Genomic DNA, 24362 nt, shown 5'->3' with positions numbered 1-24362 from the left:
GCTTATGTGGCTCAGTGGTTGAGCACTGGCTTCCTACATACATGGTCCTGGGTTCAATCCCTGGCTCCCATACCTTAAAAAAAAAAAAATTAGGGAAAAATCCATGATGAATAAAATATCAAAATTTTAAATAAATTCAGGCCATTGTTCATTTGTTTTGAGAACCTCCCAATCAGCTGTGGTTCCTGGACCTCTGTGGCCATTGCAGCACCCATGGGTGTGTTTATGTTGTTTGACAATGACAAGGGAACAGATTAGCAATACGTACTGTAGACTTTTTAAATTGTAGGTCTTTTATTAACTTTATCCATTTGGTCAAAATATCTAGATATTTTGATAAGTGCATATAGGGATCACATATTTCCTTTTGCTTCAGATGCTGATATGGTTTGTCATGGCTCTTGGATACATTCGCTAACCTAAGTTCTAGTTCCTTGTCTGTAAAAGGGGATAAAATAGTACTGAACTCAGAGTATTGTGAGGTGTAAATAGGGTACTGTAACTAAACTACTTAGCACAGTATCTGTACTCAATAAATAATAAAAACTAATCTCTAAAGAGTTTAATTGTCCATAGTTCCTCCAATTAGCCAGGCACATAACAAATATTCATGAAATGGTAGGTTGACCCCAGGGAGAGTCGAAGAACAGTGAATTTGAATTATTTGAACATTTATTGAATGCCAGGACTAGGGTAGAGGTGTCATATACATTAGCTAATTAAAGGCGTATTCCCGATGAAGACATATGGGTCCACCAAGATGAGAATGCCATGAATTTTTAGTTACTTCCTGATATATATTTTTTAAGTTATTATTATTATTTTTTTGTATTGAAGAACAGAAAAAGAAAAGAAAAATGGACTGGAACAAAGGCTTATACAAGAATCTATACCAGTCTATTTCCTACAGACTGGGTTACCTAAGATCAGTATTATCAGCCAGGAGTTGAGGTATACTCTCTGACCTCCATCGCCAAAGGTGAATCAATACAGCATAGAAAGTCCCCTTTCAATCAGCAAATGGCCCACGCCTCTGTAAACTACAACTTATATAAAGACCTCTGGCTTCCTGCAATTTCTTCACATTTTTCATTCTAGATGCTCCGGAAAAACATTTGTTTTGTTTTATTTTCTTTTTTATTAGTACATGTTGTCTCTCAGGCTGGTTCTAGACATCCCTGCCTTTTGATGCTGTGAGTTAAATACCATCTTACCTGGTGTGACCGTTGAGCAAGTTATTTAACCTCAGTTTATTCATTGGTAAAATCTGGAAAATAATTGTGCTTATTCCATTGAATTGTTGTGAGAAGTAAGTTAGAAGAGATGTAAAAGAATTTTATACAATGTCTTGAACATAGTAAGCACTAATAAATTTTAACTATCAATAATAAGAATACAAAAATTTAGTAGAGGTCATAGTGTAATATTAACTTTATTTCTCCCTCTGATTAGCTTTTCCACCTCTCCTCCCATTTGCTTGGTGAAGGCAGATATTCATGTGGAGGTTCTTGCTGTGTCCCCATCACCCTTTAAACTGGGGACCCTAGAATTTCCCAGGTTTGCCAGTGTTGCAGATCTATGGACTCCCTTTTGCAATTGAATTCTCTTTGTCAACGAAAGAAGAAACCCTTCCCTCTGCAGCACTCAACCTCCCAGAAACAAAACCGTTCCGAAAATTTATATTTGTATATACCTCGTTCCTCCATCAATCAAACCACCCTGCCGCACAATAAAGAAAAAAAGTAGCTTTTCTCACCTGTCTCCAACCTCACCCTGTGACTACCCTTCTCCTGATGAGAAAGTGACAAATGGAAATATCCCAAAGGTCACATCGTTTACTAAATGAACAAGTAACATTTTGAACTCCACAATCCTCACAATCAGTGCCTGTGCATAAAGCAAGAGGTTGTGAAAATGCGGCTTCTGGTGCTGCAGGATTGTAGGGGGAGCCTGCTCCCTTAATTATTGGCCTCCAGATCACCAGATGCTGAAAGAAATGCCACTTTTTCTACTGCCACTACATGCCTTAATTTCTGAGGCTGCTGTAACAAAGTATCACAAAATGTGCGGCTTAAAACAACAGAAATGTATTGTCTCACAGGTCTGGAGGCTCCAAGTCCAAAATCAAGGTGTTGGCAGGGCCATGCTCCCTCTGAAGTCGATATGGAAGAATTTGTTCTAGGCCTCTACCTTAGTTGTCACATGACGCTCTGACCGCGGTGTCCAGATTTCCTCTTCTTATAGGGAAATGAGTCATATTGGATAAGGGCACACCCTCCTCTAGTATGACACCGTTTAAACTTGCCAAATTCCATCTGTAACAACACTGTTTCCAAATAAACTCACATTCTGAGGTAGCAAGAATTAAGACCTCAACATATATTTTGGGGGGGGACACAATTTAATCCAAAACACCACCGAAGTTAGGGCTCCTTTTGGGTATTTCGGGAATAGGAGCTTCCTGTCTTTAATTTTCCACTGCCCCTCTTCTTTAGAAAGACAGCACAGACTATCAGGTGCTCCTTTCAAGGGTATAAGCGTGTGCACATTGATCGCTTCAGGAGTAAGACCTTCCCAGGGTAAGGCCACTTTACAGGATGTAATTGCAGTACTTCCTGTGTGTAATGCTGAGATAACTCCTAGCTATATTTAGCTAACAAATTGTGTCTTACGTAAGAGTTTCTGCTAAGTATATTCTAAAATATCTCTGCAAACTATTTGAGAAGTCTGCCTTCATTTTTTCACTGTTTATGCTCCCAGTTCACACTTGAATTCTCTAGCTCCCATGGTTTCCATTTTTTTTCTATCCTGAATGTGTCTGGTTTTTTAAAACTAGAGATTCCAAGTCACAGCGTTTGGTTTTCATCATTTCATGACTTGTATCTCCCCATTTCGGGTCTTCCTTTTTGCTCTTCTGTGCTTCAGTTCCCTCCATTTCCCCCAGCACATGTTCACCATGATTCATCTATTCTTCAGAACAGGGGTTCTTAACAAGGCGTCTGTGAGCTTGAATTGAAATTCAAAAAACATTCTTGTAGGGACATGTTGGTGCAGGTGTGGTATATTTATTAAAAAATACACAGTATAGTGGGGACTTAGTAAGGGGTCCATGGTTTTCACCGGACTGGCAAAGGGGTCCATGGAACAAAAATGGTTAAAAGCCCCTGCTTTAGAGTCAGAGCAGTTGTTCTCAGCCCTAAGTCTCCTGAGAACCTTTAAAAATAAATGCTCAGCCTGGGCCTCACCCCCACCAATTGCATTAGGATCTCGAGAGGAGGAGCCTGTGCATCAGAGTGTTTCTTTCAGTCCAGCTGGCATTGAGAATACTGGGTCTTACCCAAGGACAATGAGGACTTAACCCTTCCATTTCCCCAGTGTCCCTCACCAGCCCCTCCTCACTAGGCCCCTTCAGCACATTTACTGACACCAGCGACCATGAAATTCTGGAGAGCACAACGTAACGGGTCTTTCCTTCACAGACCAGAAAGAATGTGGAATAGAGGAAACAAATAAACTCTAATTTCCAAAAACGTTAACACTCACAGCCTACTCTTTGTCTTCTTTGAACGTAGAACAAACTCAGATGAACCTGGACTTGGACCAGGAGATTCATAGGACACAAAATTTAAGGAGGAACTCCCTTTTGGGTGTTGATCCTGCACCTGCAAGACCCAGCAAGTGCATGCCTCCTTAAATGTTGGCTGTTAGGCCCTTTTTACCTCCTCCTGGTCCAGGCTCTAAAGAGAGCTAAAAGGAGACCTTTCTGGAGGGATGCTGGGAAGAGGAAAGGGCTATTAATATAATCATCCAGTTTTGGCAAAGTTTTATTAAGGAAAACTGATAAAGCCTCCTCAGCACATCTTAGCATTAAGATCTCAGAACTTCCTAAATGAGTATTATGGCCTGCCATCAACCCTCCACTCCCACCCCACCTCAGCCATGCAGTTTGTGGAAGGCTATGAAGGGGGAAAATCACCACTTTCTACTCATGTTAGGAGAGGACGCCAGTGGTTTTAAATTGAAAATCGAATGTAATAATTTCTCTAGACACATATTAAGTATCTCTTCATTTCAATTCTTTCCTTATCATCTTTATTTGATAAGAAATAAATGAATTAATGCTCATGAAATGCCGAGCCCGGAGTTTACACAGTTGAGTACTCAATAACCTGTAATAATTGTTCTCACCAGGAGGATAATGGAACTCAGGAAACACTTATTGCCCAGGATCACTCCATCAGCAACTCCACCTGGTTTAAAGAGAGAGTCAAGCTAAGTACAGACTATGGACTCTATCTTTCTCCAGTCCAAATCCACGATGATGACCGTAAGTTCTCTTGCCACGTTAAAGCCAGGTCTGGCAAAATCTGGATGAGCAGCACCACAGTCAAAGTTTTTGGTAAGGGTTTTAGCCTTCTGTATTCTCTGCTATTCTTCCACCTTGCTCTCCTCTAGAGAGGAAGTGCCCTGTCATGCTGAAGGTTGCAAGGGGGCATCTGCAGGTTTGTTTTCCTTGTGTCTTGTTATTCTTGTTGAGGGTGGGGTAAGGGTACGGGGCTACAAAAGGATGATTTGGTTAGTAGAATAAAAATCACACACGGCCTTAGATTGGTCTGTTTCATGGTAACCACTGACTTATTTACAACTTTAATGTTTCTAAGAATAATGTTTAGAGATGTCTGGTTATAACTGCAAAAGTCTAATTGAACCGTCTTAGTTGCTCACTGGAGCAAGCAACTAAGGGCAGTGTGGGAAAGGGACGGTAATCAGCTTGTGGAGGAGTCTCTCCTACCTCAGAAAAGCCAGCTGGGGTGGGAGCCTGTGGGGATGGGACGTCCACCCCTCTACACTGCATTCTCAGGACTGTGGAACTGAGCTGTAACGTCCACGGTAGGCTGGCTCAAAATAGGAGACTCTGTAGGGGGAAAAATGTGAAAATTCAACTTCGCTCACTGATGCAAGGAAATTATAAAGCATAGGAGCTCCAGGCTTAGGAGATTTTTTGATCACTGTGACCAAGAACTGTATTTAAAAAGAAAAAAAAGAAAAAAGGAAGGTAAAGAGAAAAGCAGTGATGTGGGTGAACAATTAACTGATTTTAAAGATGAGGTAAACAAAGAGAAAATAACTATATAAAACCTAAGGGCATGGGCTGCTAGATTTTTCCTTGGCTCTCTGAATGCAGAATAAGCACCCAAAAAATCCATGTTTTTACTTAGAATCTTGTAATTGTTACTGGAGGTCTTGTATTTAGGTATTTTGAAGGAAATGTAAACATTGTAATTCATAAAGATGAGAGTGGCAGTAGTCAAGAGTTACTGAGTTTAAATTCCCTCATTTATGGGTTTTCATATGCTCTCACTCTGGCTCTGGCTCTTTCACTTTCCCTCCCTCTCTCCTTCCTCCCTTCCCACCCCTGCCCCCTAACTCTCCTGAGGCTATGGGCCAGGCAGTGATCACCTCTGATGATCAAGTTCTTTATGGAACCTTAAACAATGCCTGTGAAGAGTTGGAAACAGACCTTCCTTGTCATTATTGGTATCACCATTTGTTCACTTTCTAGGGTATACCAGTCAGGACAAACATGAAATTGCTCAGCCTGGCCTGGCTACTGACAATCAAATGAAGGCAGCCATCCAGGATGTGAAAAGGAGTATCAATTCTAAGTTAGCCAAGCCATGTTCCCACTTGACCAAGGGTTTTCAGTCCATACCTTCATCTGATTTCCTTGTTAACATTTAAACCGTGTCCAGGATTTTTTTTTAAATATCTTCATCTTGGTCATGAATGCTTACCACTCCTTTCCACCTCACTCTTACTACCCAGTCTGGCTCAGGATATCTCTCTCTCCATTTCTCTTTGCTGCTTCTTTGAACTACCTTCAGTGGATGCTCTAAAATAGTAGACTCTGCCTGCCTATTCATAGAACTCAATTTTCCCTGCTTCTTGAGTTTTACCTTTAGCAAATAGGCCAGTTATGTGTTTGGGCAGTCTCATCCAGACTTTGTCCTATTCATGGGTGTTTTCAGAGTGTATATCATAACGGCCCTGGCACAGTGTTACAATTTATTTCTTTTTCAGAACCGAATTTACACCTCTTAGTCATTCTCCATGTGGCATAAGACATTAAACATGAAAATCTTCAAATAAATACCCAAATGTATCATAGACCCATTGTACAGGCCCTCAACCCAGCTTCTCTCTTCCTGCACAATGCCTCATTAACCAGCTGTGACCAGGGGCCACGGGCCACCACAGCTCCTTTCCTGTATGCTCTATTGTCCTTACTGTTCTCCTCTGACTGTGTTTCCTTGGCAGCAGGTCATCTGTCCATCACAAGTTTGCTCCTCTGACTCCTAACCTCTAAACCTGATTGTACCGAGCCACAGAGAAAATCTGCCTTTATTACCCTTGCATTTTTAGGAATTCTCTTTCCTTTCAACTCCTTCATTCTCTTCATTCTCCTGGTATTTGTCTGCTAATAGAAGACAAAAATGCCCTTCCTTCCATTAGTGTTTGGGGATTCTTTTTTTTTTTTAACTTGAGTTTCTTGAAAGAAAACACTGAGACAAGGATTTGAGTTAAATTAATTTATTCGGGAGATAATCATAGAAAATACCTGACGAAGAATAAGACAAGGAATAGGAGAAAGATAATAAAATATACATGACCAAGCCAGTTTCCACAGAGGGCTTAGAGCTTAATTCCTGTGGAGTACTCTGGTATCAAACTACACATCAGAGTTACCCCAAATGAGGGACAGGGGAGTTGGGGCATTTATCTACCAACTCCCTGTCTGTTATCGTCTTTAACTCTCTGAGACAACAGTTTGCCCTAATTGAAGGTTGAGTGGTGAGCTCTAAAGACCACCTGCCTCCCCACAAACAAACTAACAAACAATCAAAAAGCTTAGGCAGACATAAGTATGCACAATAAAATGCCTTGAGGTAAATGCTGAAGGGATGTAGCTGGCACTAATAGCATCTATTACAGGTGTGCTAAATGTTTGGTTTTTTCTCTGCTTCATAAAAGACCTTGTCAGCCAAACTCAAGGACTTAACTGAAGCCACTTGCTACTTCAGTTCACATAATTTATAAATGTCTACTTTATGCTGAACACTGTTAGGTGCTGACAGTGGAATGATAGAGGCACTTAGAATCTAGCAAGAGATCAACAAAATCATAGCAAAATTCCCTGATAGTCTCCAGCACCAAGCAACCAAACAAGAACCCAGTGTTTTTCCTGTATCCTCCAGGGTGCTAATAGTTACCAATACTTCCAGGCCTTTGGACCTGTAGAATACTCCCCACCTTCTGATCCTCCCTTCCCCCTTTTCACTTGACTTACCACTGACAAACATTCAAGCATCTGTTATCTTCATCTTCACTCTATCCCCCAAGGCTGAGCTAGGAACTTCTCTTAAAAGCTTTCTTCAAATCCTACTTTTCCTAATCACGGTACTTATCTTGGTGTCTTATAAATTTTAGTTGTGTGTCAGTATCTTCCATGAAAATGGAAATTTCTTAAGAACAGTGAATATATTTTGTCCACTTTGTTTCCTAGGCATCTCACATACTGCCTGGCAAACAGTAGGTTTTTAATAAATATTTGATGAATGATGAATCTCTCTTAGAGGCACACAAACTAGTGGGAAAGTAGGATGGTATTCAATGCCACTAACTGTTTAATTTTCCTTTAAGCTAAGCCAGAAATCCCCTTGATTGTGGAAAATATCTCCACGAATGTCTTGGGAGAGGTGAGTCACATTAAAACCTTTGAAAATCTATAGTTTTATATGCCAAGTTTGTCAGGTTGAATAATTGTCAGGAATGTTTTCTCAGAGGACCTTACACTTTGGTTCTCTGCCAATTAATTACTGGTAACATTGAAGGGAAGTTGAGTTGATTCTAGAAATCAAATGGGAATCTTACTTTCCAACTTTGGTCTCTCAGAGCATGTGAACTGATCCTTAAATTTCCTGGGGGAAAAAAAGTCGCAGTTGCTTAAATTTCTCTTTAATAAAAATTGAGGTATGTAGTGAGGGAAAAATAGGGCAAAAAGCAGTGTGAATTCTGGTGTAAGAATGAGGTTTTTACTCAGCAGACACTTAATTTAGTCTAATCAATTTCCTGTATCTGCTTTCCCATTATTTTTATTTCAAAGTGACAAGACAAAGTGCCCTCCTGTACTCCTTCAGAACCCTTACTATTTCTTTGGCAGATAGGAGGAAGAACAGGAGAAGAAAGAATGTAGAATATGGCCCTTAACTTTTACTTCTTATGGGTTGTTCCCAGCCTCCATAGTCAATGGGTTCTGGAATCAGCCCATGTGGGCTCATTTCCCAGCTCTACCAATTGCTGACTGTGACCCTGGGAAAATTCATAGTTTTGTAGTCAGTTTCCTTGACGATATGAAGGGGATAGTAATAGTATCTGCACATTGTTTATTTTTAAGAATTAAATGAAATAATATATGAAAAGTTCTTAGCACATTACCTCAGTAATATGTTAATTAAACATTAGTCTTGTAGTTTCTTTTGTTTTATGTTTTAATGAACTATTTTGTGGCATTATGATTTCACCCAAACTCTTCAAAATTCCCTGTAAAATAAATATTTTCATTAATTATCAAAATTTTTGTTACATGGGGTGACAGAAAATTATTCTCATATTCTAGAAGAAGAAAGAGTCCCAGGACCAGTAAATAATTTATGATTTGGGGGCCCACTGAATATCAACCATTTATTTGAGAGCTGGATACACATACAAACATAGTTCAGATTGTGTGGGATGGTTGTGAATGAGTGTATAAATGTGTATATCCAAGTATCTGTGTCTTTTGTCAACTATATATTCATCTCTTTGATAATTGCTAATGTAGTCCTGAGTATGTAGGAAAAGATCTTAAAGATTTTATTCTATCACAACTAATTTCCAAGTTTATTAGTGAAATTCATCTCAGTAATTTAAAAAACAAGAATTTAATGATATACTTTTTGGTTGGAGTTGCTTCTTACAAGGATTTTGGATTTTGGTGTCAATATTTATAGGTGATATGATGGACTCATCCAGATATATGTACATACAAACATACAGATAGATAGATAGATAGATAGATAGATAGATAGATATCCATAAGATTGAATCCAAGAATCTCAATTTTTTAAAAAATCTTTTGCCTTAAATGCCATCATCAGATTCCTTTTTTGTACATATGTTGGCCTAGATGCTACCTAGGGAAATCAGAGAACTTTCCCAACTGGAAGATCGTTGACTAGTTCTCTCCTACCACACATGAACACAGATTGTCTTTGGATCTTTTAAGAACTTGCCGAACATAGGTAATTCCTCACTCTAACATTTTTATATTCCCTACTGTATTTTTTTAACAACTTACCAACCCTTCAAAGCCCCTTAACATGCTTTTGTCATATGATGCTCCCAACAAGACTCAGAACCAGGTAGAACATTCATCAGGTTACTATACATCTCATATTACAGGTGAGAAATTGGAGCCTAGAGAGTCTACACAACTGACTGAGTCTTGTTTAATAAAGGGCAGAACTAGGACAAGAATTTAGCATGCCCATATCCACGCAGGTGGTATAACGAAAAGAAATTGTGCTTCTGAGTCAGGCAGACCTACTGCCAAATCCTTACTAGCTACACACCCTCATCAAGTAGTTAAACCTCATGAGCACCACCTAACTCATCTCTAAAACTGAATACTAAAGCATTCACTTTATGTGCAGTACACATAAATGGAGTACATGGCACTCAGTCTCTTCCCTAGCCACTATTTTTCATTAAATTTCTCTTCCACCTATCCCTGCTTCTGCACTTTCATTCATAAATCTACTATGAGATTGATTCTAGGAAATAGAGTGGGATAATGAAAAAACAAAACATAGATTGTGAAATCTAATAGATCGGGTTTTGAATTCTCCATCACTTATTAACTCTGACCTCTGGGGGCCTTAGCTTCTTTATCAGTGAATGAGGATAATGATTCCAACCTCACTAGGGTGATATGGGCATCAAATGAGAGATCTGGCAACCATAAGTTTGGTAAGTGGTAACTTCCTACCCACCCCGTGCATTCCTTAGCAGTTAATTAGGTCAACATGCATATATTTGATGCCTACTTTGTGCTAATATGCACTACACTGACAGCCCTTGGTGGTAGAGCATACTGGGGACTTGGCCATTTATGAGGTGTGTTTTCCATTATTACTAGTTAAAGTGGCAATGTTTCTGGCTAATTTAGTTTTTCTATAAAATAAAAAAGACCCCAAATTATTCTAATAATGATATCTTACATGTCATTGAATGGATTTTCTCTCAGGCTTTCTAGAGAGGGTGATTTTTTAAAAAGTGGAATTAAAGCTTAGACATGCCAGGGGTGTCCAAGGAGAGTGTCAGATATGTAGTTGTCATGCTCCTATGTGTCCCTTAAGGTAAGACATTGCCAGCACCTCTAGCCTAGCATGCAGCAGCCCCTCTCAAAGCTGAAATGGGACAGGGTTCTTCAACTGAAACCTCAGGGTCCCTATATGTAGCAGAGTTTTTTCATTGGAGACAAAACATGCTGAGCCAAAGAGCCCCTCAGCCCACAGCTCCTGGCCCTATAGACCCAGCTCTGATAGGCACAAGAGAGCAGGAAATCTCCAGAGTTCATCCAATGGCTCAGTTCTTCCACAAGGCATGTATCCCTCTCTTTTAGGTCTATGCTTTATGCTTAAGCCAGTTCATCTCCATGGGTCCCTATCCTTCTCAACCCCTATATTTTTATGTTTAACAGGGTTTTTTTTTTTAATTCTAAGGAAAACTACCCAATGGGAAACATAGAAAGCAAAGTAACTGGATTGAAGATGCCTAAAAAGAAAGAGAGGCCGAAGTACTGAGGACTGTGTAGGACACATACCTTAATCTGAAAACCCACACTTTGGTCTGCATCAGAGTTTAGCAAGATAGCTCCTATAGCTATTTTTGCAAAATTTGTTTTTTATGGGGTGTGTGTTTATTTGGTTTGGCTTTGCAGAGCTGAACCCTTCTGGATTCCTTAACTTTCCCTTCTTAAGCCCTATTCCAAATGTATGTTTGTTTAATTTGTTTAAAAGATAAGGTATTGCAGCTTCTTTTTTTCCCCTTGAATCTTTTTTTGGCACAATAAATCTCTGACCCAAATGTCCAGCCACAGGACTCTCAGAAACCATTGTCATTTGCATTGGCGAGCAAGTGCTTTCACCATCAACGGAGAGGGCCCTAAAAAGGGTGGAGCACATAAGAGCTAAATCTTTCCTATCAGCAGGTTTCTAGAAAAATAAGTATGAAAGTTTTCCAGGTGTTTGGAATTCTGTTCCATAAACTGCACCCACGGAAGAGAGGTCTGGCTATTTGGCCTGCCTGACAGGTTTAAGAAGTAAGAGTCAGCTGTTTAGGAGAGGACCAAAAAACATGACATTTCACCAGGATCTTGTCAACTTTGGGAAAAGTTGATGCTCCATAAATTACTTGGTTTATCTATGAGATAGTGAGATATTATATCTCCTCTTGCCTTCTCCAGATACCTCTGACCCTCCCTCCCCAATCCAAATCCATCTAAAAATTTAAAAAAAAAATAGCTTTAGGAGGAGTCATCCAAAACAAAAATCAGCTCCTGCCCAAAGGCCAGAGTGATTTCCAGCACAATTATATACTACTCCTGAGTTAATATTTTAAGCATAGCCTCAGCAGCCCGGGAAATAGTTTCTCTCCCTGTGGAGACTGTGAGACTTCTTTCTTTCAAAGTATCTCTGAATGTTTGAAGATGAACAGTTAAAAAAAAGAAAGAAGGATTGAAGAATGGATTTTCATGCAGTTGGCATTTCAGAGGTAGAGGAAAAATCCAAGCTTGCTGCTCACAGACTGGTCTGTGAGCATAAATCAAAAGCAATTTAATTCATTAAAATCAACCTCAGAATCTAAGAAAATATTCTCTGTCCTTTACTCTCCTAGACACTGAGGGTCTTTTTTTCTCTTTCCATGGTGACTTTTTCCTAAAGTGCTCTCTCTCTTTTCCTTTCTTCATATCTCTTCTCTATCTGCTTTCTTTTTTCTTTTTTTTTAAATTTTTCTGCCTGTTTTTTTAATTTCTCCTCCTTTATTCTCATCTCTACATCATTTTCTTTTTCCTCCTGAGTTTCTTCCTACTCTTGCCCATTAACACCATCTCCTTTCAGTGACCCTTAATAAGAAATTATATCTGAAATATTTGTGAATAAATTTTGTATTTACTATTCTTAATTCTTAAAAAACCAAGCGAGTTGAAAAGCGTAACCCTTTCTATGCTAATGAGTCATTAATAACTTTGCATGTGAGATTGTCAGAAAGATTCACAGGACTCAGTTTATGCCAATGAAATACCTTTAATATAGGCAGAGGATACAACACTGCAACAATAGGAGAAACACGTGCATTGGAGGGGGTCCAGAGATCTCAGGCCTAGTCTTCTTTGTCCTTCCACTGTTGGTTTGCACTGGACAAGCTTTGTCTCCAGGCCATGAATCACCATCAGTATGCATGCAAACTCATTGGTCCCAGGAAGCCTAAGTTCTGCTGATGGTGGGATCACTTATAGGGTGAGATGATCACGTAGGCACATTCTGGCTTCCTCAGCAGCTTCAACCATCGAAATCTTTAGCTCCACCAAAACCAAGTTCAAGGCACAAATCCAATTATTGGTACTAAACAATGCTGACTGACTGGCACATTCTGCCCTGAAACATTCAGACCGGCTGCAATACACACATGCTCTGCACTCTTTCAAAAACAAACGTCCACTAAACTACTTTGCTTTATATTTGAGTTGGAACCAAAAAGACTCTTCGCTATGAGTCTAAAGTCAGTGTCTTCAGAACAGGCTCCTCCAAGCCTAATTCAAACAAACTGGAAGGGATGCGCTGCCGCAGGCAAGTCATTCTCCCTCTGGCATGCCTCCTTCTCAGCCCTCACCTTCCACTTCATCTCCAGGATAGCCCTTTCCACCTCCTCCAGGGCTCTCTCTCTCCTTTCCACAGCCCTCTCCCGCCATTCCACTGCCCGCTCCCTCCTACGAACTTCCTTTTCCCTCTGGCTGGCCCATAAAGCCAAGGCTCCCACCTGCTCCAGGAGCCTGGCCCAGTCACCCTCCATGCCCATGGGGACCTGGGACCCTTGGGGCCTTGGATTCTGGTGCTGTCCTGCCTGACCATGGCCACTCTTCTCCAGCTGCTCTCTGTGCATGCTTTTCAGATGCTTCCATAAGGCTGTGGTGCCCACGTTAACCCCAGGGCCACGACTCACCTGCCTGCCACACAGGCGGCAGGTGGCGTATTGGCTGGGGTGGTGCCCAGCACGAGCCGGGGCCAGGTGGAAGTACTCCCACGCCTCAGAAAACCGGGTCCCCCGACTGTGGGGCACTGGGGTGGGCATGGCACTCATAAATGGGCCAACCAGTTCTCCTGTCTCACTAATCTCCTCCTCCTCCTTCATCTCCAAGTCCCCTTTTGCTTTCACCCTCATTCCCTCCTTTTCCTCCTCTTCCCGCCTCATCCCGTCTCTTCTTTTACAGCTTTCCTTGTGAAGATGCTCAGCCTTGAGCCAAGAGTCTTAACTGAACTACAGGGTTAAATGTATATTTGTAAAGGGACTGTCGTGACTCTTGGACATTCACAATAATGTCAAAGTCTGGCAACACCTGGGATGTTTCCTAGGTTCTGCTTCACCGCAAAAACAGGGTGGAGGTAGGAGAGGAGCCAAACCACAGATCCAAGCAAAATGCCCCAGGAGGCACTTGAGTATGCCCCAGATGCTTATGATTCCTCCTTGCCAGGCCAGAAGCTTTCCCTGTCAACAATGATAGAACTTTAGCAAACTGAGTGTTCTCTAGATCAATAACCACAAATGTTTTGGAATATTGAAAACGTTAGGTTTCGTGTTGATTCTGCTCTTGGCTCTTTCTCCTGCTCTGTGAGCTTTTATACCTGTAAAAGGCCGTTTCCCCTTCAGAGGCAGAAGGAATGAGGCCTCAGGGCTAAGCCTTACTGCGTCTTTCTCAGAGTAGGTAAAGCAAGCACAGACAGATGCTGAGGTGGAAGAGACTCTTGCTTCCTAAGAACCGTGGCAATGAGAGTTCCAAGACCACAAAGCCTGCCAGGTAATAAAGTTCCCAACGTGAGTCAGTTTGATTCCACAGAGTTCCTTGTGAGAACAGGATTCTAAGAAATCCAAACAGCAGACTTAGCTGATTTCAGCAGGAGGAGCTGCCATGCGTGGAGAAGAAAGAGCTGGAGTATCTCTCTACACACTTTCCTGCCTGGCCGTCCTCAGCCAGCAGCTCACCAAACTCCAACTTCCCTGGCATCATCACCTGCAAAGCCAAAAGCCAGTAAGGTCTTCCTGACAAGTAGTTTCATTAACCCAGATGTTTGACTTATTTACCTTAATTTAACAAAAAATGAGCACATGTTGCTGATGTGGGAGGAGTGGAGGGTGTGGGGTATATGGGAACCTCTTATATTTTTTAATGTAACTTTTTTTTGTGAACTATGTATCTTCGAAAAAATACAATTAAAAATATAAATTTAAAAAACATAGAAAATTATATTACATTTTTAAAAACAGACTGACTTCTCTCTCATTTCTTAAGTGAGTAAGAGACTATGCATCAAGCTCTGTAACCTCAAACAGTTAGGAAATTCCCTCGTTGCCCCAAGTGAGTACTTACGAGAAAGCAAGGCTCTGAACCTGTCTCCCGTCTCTCTGTGGTAGAGCTGAGTGTTTGGCCTGCATATCAGGCCAGGCTATGAGCTGACTCTGACCGGAGGGGGAGGGCACCTCCAGTTCCTGGTTCCTCCCATTTTCAGGGAAGCCTTGCTTTCAAATGGGTGTGTCCCTGCTTGTCGGGTTTTCTGCAACACTTGACTTCCAAATGAAAACCTTTCCTTCACCACTTTTCACCACAGGAAAAAAAGATGTTTCTGGCAAATGTCATATAATAAAACATTCAGTCAAGTATCTGTAAGTCTTAGTTCTCTTTCTTCTTATCTAGATCATCTGGTCTCTCAAGCAATGAGATTTCAGAGGGGAAAGAGTCTGAAATATGGGCCTAGAAACCAAATGCCTCAAGGACACTTGTGGTTTAAAATAATTTTTCCCATTGTCAGACTATGAGTCTTGATTTTTGGTTTGGAAACTATGGTTACTGCTGTGAAAGAAAAATGGTTCCGGAAGCATTGCATATAGAAAGGCCCTTAGGCCACTCTGGAAACTTGAAACTGCCTGTTAATAAGCGAAACCTGAGCAGCTGAAAAAAAACCATTCCCTTTCTGAAAAAAAAAACAAAGCCTATTTCTAAAACTCTTGCCCTAACCAACTTCCTTTTTTCTTCTTCTTTTTCCTTTTAAAAACCCTTGCCTAACAGCACCAACTTAGGGCACAAGCTAGCTTTCTACTCAGTCAACACTATAAATACAGTCAAGAGAAAAGCCACTTAGGAACTTAGAGAAAAGGAAAGATTAAGTGAAAGAAAACCCCCAAATCTCAAAGAAATGTTGCAAAGTGAGGAACAGATTCAGGGCTGCTTTTTTATTGTATTATGTAACCAGAGCTAGAAAAGCTGGAATGTTTCTGGCTTCAACTCTCAGAGTGAAAAAAGGGGTAATTACAATTTAGTCAAAAATAAACACACACATCTATATGACATATAAATTTAGTAAGAAAAATGCTCAAGAAGAGACAAGAACCATGTTAAAGATATCTATAGAAGAAACAACTTTGATTTATAGAGAAAAAATAGAAATAGAAGATCAGAAACTTGAAGAAACTGAAAAGATATTTTTCAAATGGGGGAAGAATCTAAATAGAAATGAACAGTTAGAAAACAGATTTTCAAAAAATATTTCCCATTCTAGAATAAAAACCTCAATATTTTCAAAATCATTCTATGAAAAGCCTTTTGAGAAAGGTACTGCCCAAACTTAGGCAAACTGAGTATGAATTAATTTACCAATGGTAACTGTGTCTGTATTTCATCTGTGTAAATAGGAATGGATCATCTTACAGCCAGATTTGGATTCATTTTTCCTGTCTCCATTCCCATCATGTTCCAACCGTCCTTTGTTCTCCCTGCTTCCAGGACAACATCCCCAAGTCACACCTGGGTCATAAGGTTCTCCATTATGGGCCTGTTCCATCCATCTTTGGACATTCTGCATCACTTTCCAACACAGACCATCCATGGAATCAATCCAAACCTATCTCTTTCTTGTCTTCTAAATATAACTCTGTTCTTTAAATGATTCCCAGACTTCTCCCCTCTCTGCACCTATAGAGAACTATGGGTTCTTTGTACATTATCCTTTGTACTAAGAAGCATAATGTTTACATATAATAATGTGTTGGGAAAACCAATTATTTGACTTCTGTCTCAGAAGCAACAGGTGCAAAATGAACCAGGAAATATCTTTGATTTCTCAACAGAGGACCATGTATGTGTGCGTGTATGTGTGCACATATCCTCTTGTGTCTTTTTCTTCATATTTTTTCTGGCATAACCTATCTTTCTTCTTACTCATTTGGTTCAAGTAGAAGTTTCTAGTTATAAAGACAGCAAAACCATACAGACATGATGTTTCCTGAGACTTTTGTCCTCAAGTTGAACTAATTTAGACTGTGGCTTTGCAATTTTAGAGAGACTGAGAAGGTTTTCAGAAAGAATCATGTATTAGTCAGCCAAAGGGGTGCTGATGCAAAATACCAGAAATCTGCTGGGTATTCTAAATGGTATTTATTTGAGGTAGGCACTTACAGATACCAGGCCATAAAGCATAAGTTACTTCCCTCACCAAAGTCTATTTCCATGCATTGGAGCAAGATGGCTGCTGATATCTGTGAGGGTTCAGGTTTTCTTGGTTCCTCTGGGCTCAGCTCCTCTGTTTCCTCCACAAGGTCAGCTGTAGACTGTCAGGCAAACAGCTCTGTCTCTTTCCCTGGGACTCCAGCTTCAACATCAAACTCCAACATCAAAACTGCAACATCAGAAAACCAAAAACTCAGTCCTTTGCCATCCCTTTTATCTGTGAATCCCCACCCACCAAGGGGTGGGGACTCAGTGCCCTAATGACATGGCCCAATTAAAGCCCTAATCATAACTCAATCAGGCCCAGGTACAGATCAGATTACAAATATAATCCAGTAAATATTTTGGGGATTCATAACCATATCAAACTGCTACAAACCATATTCTTAAACCAAATCTTGTAAAACAGAGTCTGGATGTAGTTTAAAATACTTGAAATCTGAATCATTCTCAAAAGTCTGAATTTAGCAGCTTATTTTCAAATTTAACTTTTTTCATATTTTTAGAAGTTGTTGCAAGATTCCTTCAGGGAGCCCATTGTCTTTGCAAAACAATGCATCCCCACTTGTTTCTGATATTACAGAAGCATGATCATTTTGGTGGGTTAACTGAGCATGGAAGAAATTAAACATGAGAATGTTAAAGGAATTGACTTTGGCACAAATCTTTATAACATTTTTTTGAGCATCCTTTCTCCTGTATCTCATCTCCTTTTACAGACTACCTGGACATAAACATAAAACGTTAGCATTTTGTTGTATTAAATGAACTGAATTGTCTTTCCTTTACTTAATAAGAATGTATCTTTTGTGATCTGACTTATTTTTGATTTTCCAGGGCAGAGAGAGGCACAGTTTCATGGGTCTACATCTCTGCACATACATGTATCCCCATTATTTGGAAAAAGCAAGTGTTGACTGAGTGGAAATGCTGGAGCTGCAGCATTTGCCACCCATCATCTTTGCTATGACAAATAGTTCTCATGAAAGTTTCACTGTTTCCTTGTTTGTGTGTGTGTGTGTGTATGTGTGGTGTGATATTGTGAAGGATGTTAACCTGGGCCTCAGTATGATCTCACAAGAAGTGTCACTTAGTTTCCCTGAGTCGGGTTTCTGCTCTGTAGGTCCAGATACTTTGGGAGTAACTAATCTTTGGCAAAATTGGTACATCCAGCCTCATATGTAATTATTCTGTGCTGGTCAACAAATATATTCATCAATTGTGGAAAATATTTTTGAACTGAGAACTAGGGCTGGTCATGCCTAAAATATGTATGTCTCTTGATGGGAAAACAGATAAATTATTCTAAATTGGATTATAATTTTGTAGGCGATCAGATTTAAAAAAGGAAAATGAATAACCTCACTGGATATTTTCACCAAGTTGTTGAAGAAAACACTGGTCCCCAAAGAACAACTCTCCTTGAACAGCGTTGAAAATAAAGCATAACCAACCTAAACCCAAGTTCTCTGTTTTTATAACATAAGCTACCTGTTCTTCCATATTTTTCTTATTTCAGTGCAATGTGTTTTGGCAGGAAATATCCCAGACTATGATGGAGGGAACATAGTTTCCAACTGAGCCATTAACTACCTTCAACTCCCTTTAGTCACTCTGTGCCTTGGTTTTCCCATCTGTCAAATGACAGTAAGACAAGTTCTACCTATACTATAGCACTGTTAAGAAGATAAAATGAAAAATATACTTAGGATAGCACTTTACAAGTCAGAATATGAGACATTTACATTAAATGGTTTCTGTGGTTGCTTCTACAAATAATGCTTTACATTATTTGGGGAATGGAAACAGTGGATCTCTTTTAGCTTTTATTCTGATAGGGTATTCTTCTCTGTCCTCTGCCTGTTAATAACATCCTCTTTCTATCCTTTGGTTTGCATTTAGCACTGTTTTATTCTGCAGGATTGTGATTTCCCTTTTCCAGGACCCAGAATCTAGACTTGCAATATTAGTATAGTTCTAGATTCTTTTTAAGTTACTCTAGGATTCCAACTATAAATTAATAACATCTCTATAAGAGAGAGCCCATTTATAGTACACATTTTGATGTAATCTGCCTTAAAGGTAGACTGCCTTGCATTTGTCCAACTAAAAGTGGAGAAAATTGTTTCTTGCCAAAAGTTTGTCTCACGTGAGTGTTGGTGGAGATATAAGGAGCAACCGTTTCTTCTGAATTTGCAAATAAATATCTCTCTGTCCTGTCTTTACCCCAGAAAACATTTACCTGTTCACTGAGGAATGTATTTCCCTCAGCAAGTCTCACATGGTTTATAGATGGAGGCTTTCTTCACAGTGAAAAAAAAGGTAAGGAAAAAGACAATGAAAATGGATTTGACAAAGAAAGAAAACAAAGAACAATAGAAATTTGCCACTGCCCAAATTGGTCTTGGCATTTAAGAATAATTCTCATTCCAAGAAAAATATCATCTTGCCTACTAGATGCCATTTTCTAGTACCTCATCTAGCTCTCCCAAAGGGGTCGGGCATAGCAGCTCCCAGAATGAAAGAAATACAATTGACTTTGTCAAACCTTGTGCAAACATTAAAAAGCAAATCTCTAAATGAGGGCAAAAAGTTTAATTCAGTGTATATTTATTAATCATTGCATTTAGTTAAATTAATACACTGCTTAATAAACAACATATTTCTTCTTTATCTTGTGAAAATCTGGGGGGAGGTAGAAAAACCTAGAGGAAGTACATGTAAAGCAGTTGCTCCATGGCAATGAGCTTGTTTACCAGGAGAATAAAAAGTTCCTGGAACAGGAACACCCCTTGAGACAAGTTCAGATGGTAATACACTAAGCCATATTTTTCATAGCTGGTAACCATGACATCCTCTTGCCAAAAGGATCCTGGCTATCCCCTGCCTTGGTCAACAGCCCTTCTCCTTCCTTTTAAGCCATTTTCCCTCAAAGCCCAATATATTTTCAGCAGAAACTGAATCACACAACTCTCTTGCTGCCTTATTATTTTTAATTGATAAAAGCTTAAGCTGAGAAATTACTATATCACTTGATACGTTCTGAGATTATTGGTTTTGTTATGATTTTACTTTAAAACAGTTCACCCATAACAGTGGTATGAGAGAGATGATAGGATTCTACCCTGAAACTGTTAAAGGTATGAACATGTTCTCCTGTTAAATAAGCCTGCAGAGGCAAAGCACCCAGATTTGATGTGCCTCATTATCCTCCCAACCCTGAGGCCCGAAGGTGTGATCAGAATTCTAACAGTGCACAACTGCATTTAGTTACTACTTCAGCAAATGATAACATCAGAACCAGCATTAAGGACTTCTAATATAAAGAACCTGTGAGAGTCCAGATAGTTTTGGCCTATGATGATAGATGGTTTTACATTAATTTCTTGAGGCCGCTTACGCTATGTGGAGGCTGCATTAGCAGTAGCATTTAGGGTTTGATTGCTAAAGAAGACTGACAAATGAAAATGATAAAGCTTATAAAGCTACAGCTTATTTCAGGCAAAGGATACACTATAGAAAAACCATTAAAATAAGGAGAGGCATCATATGCATACAATGACAGCAAGAGGTCTGGAAAGCCAGGCGTGGACTCCTTTGTCCTCCCTCTGTAATGGCCATTGACAGATGCACTTTCTCTCTCAGATTAGAAACCACTGAATCTGTGCACAGAACACCTCAGAACCAGGACCCCAAAATGGAGTCTCACCTGAAATGGTTTTATATCTTACTGGTCACGGAGGCATATTTCTGCTACATAATCAGACTCAACAGCAGAGCCCTCCCGGGTCTCACAGAGACCAGGTGCAAATCATCAATCCCACTGTTACCAATAAACAATGCGTACACGCCGAGACAGCATGCCCCCAAACCCCTCAGACAGCACTGTTAATCCATATGTTTCATCCCTTACCCTTGGAACAGGGCCCTGCAGGAACTTGAGCAAAACAGCTCAGGTTAACCAAGGCCTGCTGGAATTAACCTTTGTGGCACAGGGGCTGCCATTTGATCACTTTAGACTCTACATTGCCATCAGTTGTAAAGTCTTCAGTCATTACTTGGCCTCATTTTATGGCACCTACAGAAAAAGTTGGTGACTGACCATGTTCTAATCTGTCTTTTAGAAATGTACATTATTAATGAGGAGAGAAAAGGCAAAGACGGATTTTTGGAACTGAAGTCTGTTCTGACCAGAATGCATGTTAGTGAACCAGCCCTATCAGCCAACCTGACCATTTGGTGTACGGCTCTGTCTCAGGGCCCTGGAAATAAAGTGTGGAATACCTCATCTGAAAAGATCTCCATTTCCTTGGGTGAGATATCTATTTAATAAGGTCATCGAGGGTGGGCCATGACTCCCCCAAGTTCAAAAACTGTCTAGTAGGAACAAACAGGATACTTATAATTTCCATAATATTTTATCTTAGAAAACTCTCTATGTAACTCAAAATTGTTAAAATTCAAATCAGCAAAAATTTTGACCACTGGAACTCAACAACAAAGAATTTCTTCATATAAGAAGAAACTAGCCAATTTCTATGCCCCCATGCAGAATTTCTGTTGAATGCAATGGATGTTTTGTTCAGATTGTGTTAATCATAAATCTTAATTGTCATTTTTGTCGATCTACTACATAATAGAAATTAATACTAATGATAAAGAGAAATTTAAAAGATCTTAAAATTCCTTCTGTTATTAAGAATATTGAATTATATGTAGCATATATAATATTAATGCATAGATCATTTCATTGTTATCCATGTATGGGATAAAAATAACCTCAAGGGTAGAAAGGGTGTCGTCAGGACTTTAGTACCACTGGTATGAAGCACAGTATCTGGCACATACAAGACTTCCGGTAACTATTTTGTGACTTGAAAATTAATATGTAGATTCATTCTACTAATTATAATGTTTGATTAGCCAGAATATTCACTATTCAAGTAATGGATTTTGCTACATAAGAGATGTGAACAAATGTCTCAATAAGTACAGTGATTAAAAATACACCTATTGACAGGTAGAAGTTGGTAATGACAACTTGAACATGCATATGCGTGTGCTTTGTGTGCATAAAACATACAGATTTGCAAATCAGTACAATTCGACTTGACCTTTAAGTTCTTTTAAAACCTTTCTATTTTCAGAGACATTGTAGTTTTTAATGTACACATATAAACAGAGTAATTTATGAGAGAGAAAGCTTTCTTTTGAACAAAGTCTCAGTTTGCACCTTGGATCTTGCTCAACTCCACCCCAGATGCAGGCAATTGGTCATTGGAAACCTTGGATGAAGAGGGGTATGGCTCAGTGTAGACTCAGGCTGGCTCCTCAGAAGTTAGTGCCATTATGATCTGGAATGGTGGCATCATCCCTGTAATCCTGTCAGCCGGTATATGTGTATGCATGAGCTCATCACCCTGTGAGCTTTGAGGTAATCATCCAGAAGTAGTGATGGATTTACACTGAATTATCCATGCTCAAGTTTGCCTAATTCCCTTAGAAATAAGGGTACCCCCTTCCTAGAAAGTGGTACATAGTTAGAACTGCAGTATTGGAATATTGTGAGGGTAATTGGGTCTCACATAGATTTGCCAATAGAATCTAAGGAATCTAAGAACATTCGCTGAAAGACCAAAAAAACCCTCAAATCCAAAGGAGAACCCATTCCCATAATAGATATGCCATGACTGAAAAACCAGTATTTTCTGATGTTAAAGCTGTGCTTGGCTTTAACATCAGAACATAATAAATACTTTTAGGATAATATGAAAGAAACTGATTCTTTTTTTTTTTTTTTAAAGATTTATTTATTTAATTATTTTTCTCCCCTTCCCTCCCTACCCCAGATATCTGTTCTCTGTGTCTATTTGCTGTGCCTTCTTTGTCAGCTTCTGTTGTTGTCATTGGCAGAGGAATCTTTGTTTCTTTTTGTTACGTCATCTTGTTGTGTCAGCTCTCCGTGTGTGTGGCACCATTCCTGGGCAGGCTGCACTTTCTTTTGCACTGGGCGGCTATCCTTATGGGGCACACTCCTTTGCTCATGGGGCTCCCCTACACAGGGGACACCTCTGCGGGGCAGGGCACTCCTTGCGCTCATCAGCACTGCGCATGGCCAGCTCCACATGGGTCGAGGAGGCCCAGGGTTTGAACCGTGAACCTCCCGTGTGGTAGACGGACACCCTAACCACTGGGCCAAGTCCGCCCAAGCACACCCTAATTCCAATTGTATAAGATGGCTGTTGATCTATTTTAATTTTAGGCTCTGTGAGGGTGGTTAATTTTAAATTGTTAAATGAATTTTTATCCTGTGTGATCACATATTAAAGACATTAAATCTTGAAGAATTCAATTTCCCACAGTTAGACCTTACATTCTGGTAGAACATTCTGGCTTATATCATGAATGATTTAGAAGATGCATTACAGGTTCAGTAAACCAATGCTATCCTGTATCATATTTCCCTGTTTGATGCAATTTCTTAAACACTTCCTTCCAAACATGATTTTTATCTATGGTAATACTGTTTGATGCTTTATGAACTCTGGAGTAAATTTCTAATGCCTTGTGTGAGAGTCATGGCTTTATCAAGCTATTGTGGTTGCCAACATATTGAGACAAAACACACACATAAAAAATCTGTTCATCTCTGAGTGTTAAGGTAGAGAATTTCTAGAATATTATGGAGCAGGAAGGAGATTTGTTCCTGGGAAGAGTAATAATGTCAGAGACTGCAAGATTATAGCCCTCTAAGGTGCTTCCATCCCCACCTACCCCCAGTCTTCCAGAAATTCAAGTGCTAGGTGGTTCTTATTCTAGAGAACTGAGGGAAGAAGAGGTTGGGTGGGGGTAACCAGTAGTCTATCAGCAGTTATTTGAGCACCAGGGCCTGCAAAATATCCTGCCCTGCTAGCCTGTCAAATGTCTAAAATTGCAGCACTGCAGAGGTACTTTAGGGCACAAAGAGGTTTTTTGTTTATTTGCTTTCTGAGGTAGAGGAGATATTTTCTTTGGTTTAATCCAAAAGTTAAGTGCAAATACTGCTGGGGTGGGTAATATTCTGGCTGTCCACAGACTTGAACGGATTGCCAACTATTACTGTGAGATCAAGACCTTTGGGAGAGAAAGATAGATCATTAACTGTTTAAGGGTTGTATGTGTTTAAGTGTGCATGTGTATAATGGGTGGTAGAAAGAGAAGTGAAAAGGGATATTGCAACCCTGGGATGAAAAGACCATTGAATACTGAGGTGACACATCCCAAACAAATACTTCCTGTTTTATACATTCCCTCAGCGCACCCAGTGGGTACCCAGGACTGACTCTGAGATTCCTGAGAGCATCAGCAGAGAAGAGTTCTACTCAGACATTAATATACATGCACATCACCCAGGGATCATGTTAAAATGCAGATTCTGATTCAATAAGTCTGCAGTGGGGAATGAGATTCTGCATTTCTAAAATTCTCCCAACAAATGGGCCAC

The 24362-nt window shown here is 39.8% G+C and overlaps 2 protein-coding genes across 2 annotated transcripts in view; one reads left to right on the top strand and one right to left on the bottom strand.

Annotated features, from left to right (window-relative positions):
- The window catches only part of CD96 (CD96 molecule), a 101541-nt gene that overhangs the window by 21564 nt on the left and 55615 nt on the right, over positions 1-24362 (top strand). Inside the window, exons 4-7 of the mRNA XM_012524558.4 lie at positions 4192-4399; positions 7702-7757; positions 19111-19201; positions 21004-21192. Of these exons, the coding sequence (XP_012380012.2) occupies positions 4192-4399; positions 7702-7757; positions 19111-19201; positions 21004-21192 (544 nt within the window). The remainder of the gene's footprint in view (positions 1-4191; positions 4400-7701; positions 7758-19110; positions 19202-21003; positions 21193-24362) is intronic.
- Positions 12388-14855, bottom strand: ZBED2 (zinc finger BED-type containing 2). Its single transcript, XM_004456907.4, has 2 exons — positions 14747-14855; positions 12388-14389 (listed from the first exon to the last, which is right to left on the bottom strand). The coding sequence occupies exon 2, from the start codon at positions 13570-13572 to the stop codon at positions 12919-12921; it is 654 nt and encodes a 217-aa protein (XP_004456964.2). The 5' UTR covers positions 13573-14389; positions 14747-14855; the 3' UTR covers positions 12388-12918.

Source organism: Dasypus novemcinctus, chromosome 4 (genome assembly GCF_030445035.2).
Source record: "Dasypus novemcinctus isolate mDasNov1 chromosome 4, mDasNov1.1.hap2, whole genome shotgun sequence".
NCBI lineage: Eukaryota > Metazoa > Chordata > Mammalia > Cingulata > Dasypodidae > Dasypus > Dasypus novemcinctus.
The sequence above is the reverse complement of the archived record's forward strand: the minus strand, read 5'-3'. Positions and strand labels throughout refer to the sequence as shown.

Coding starts and splice junctions, on each gene's coding strand:
- ZBED2 (XM_004456907.4), bottom strand. CDS start 13,572: ATGAGGCGGGAAGAGGAGGAAAAGGAGGGAATGAGGGTGAAAGCAAAA.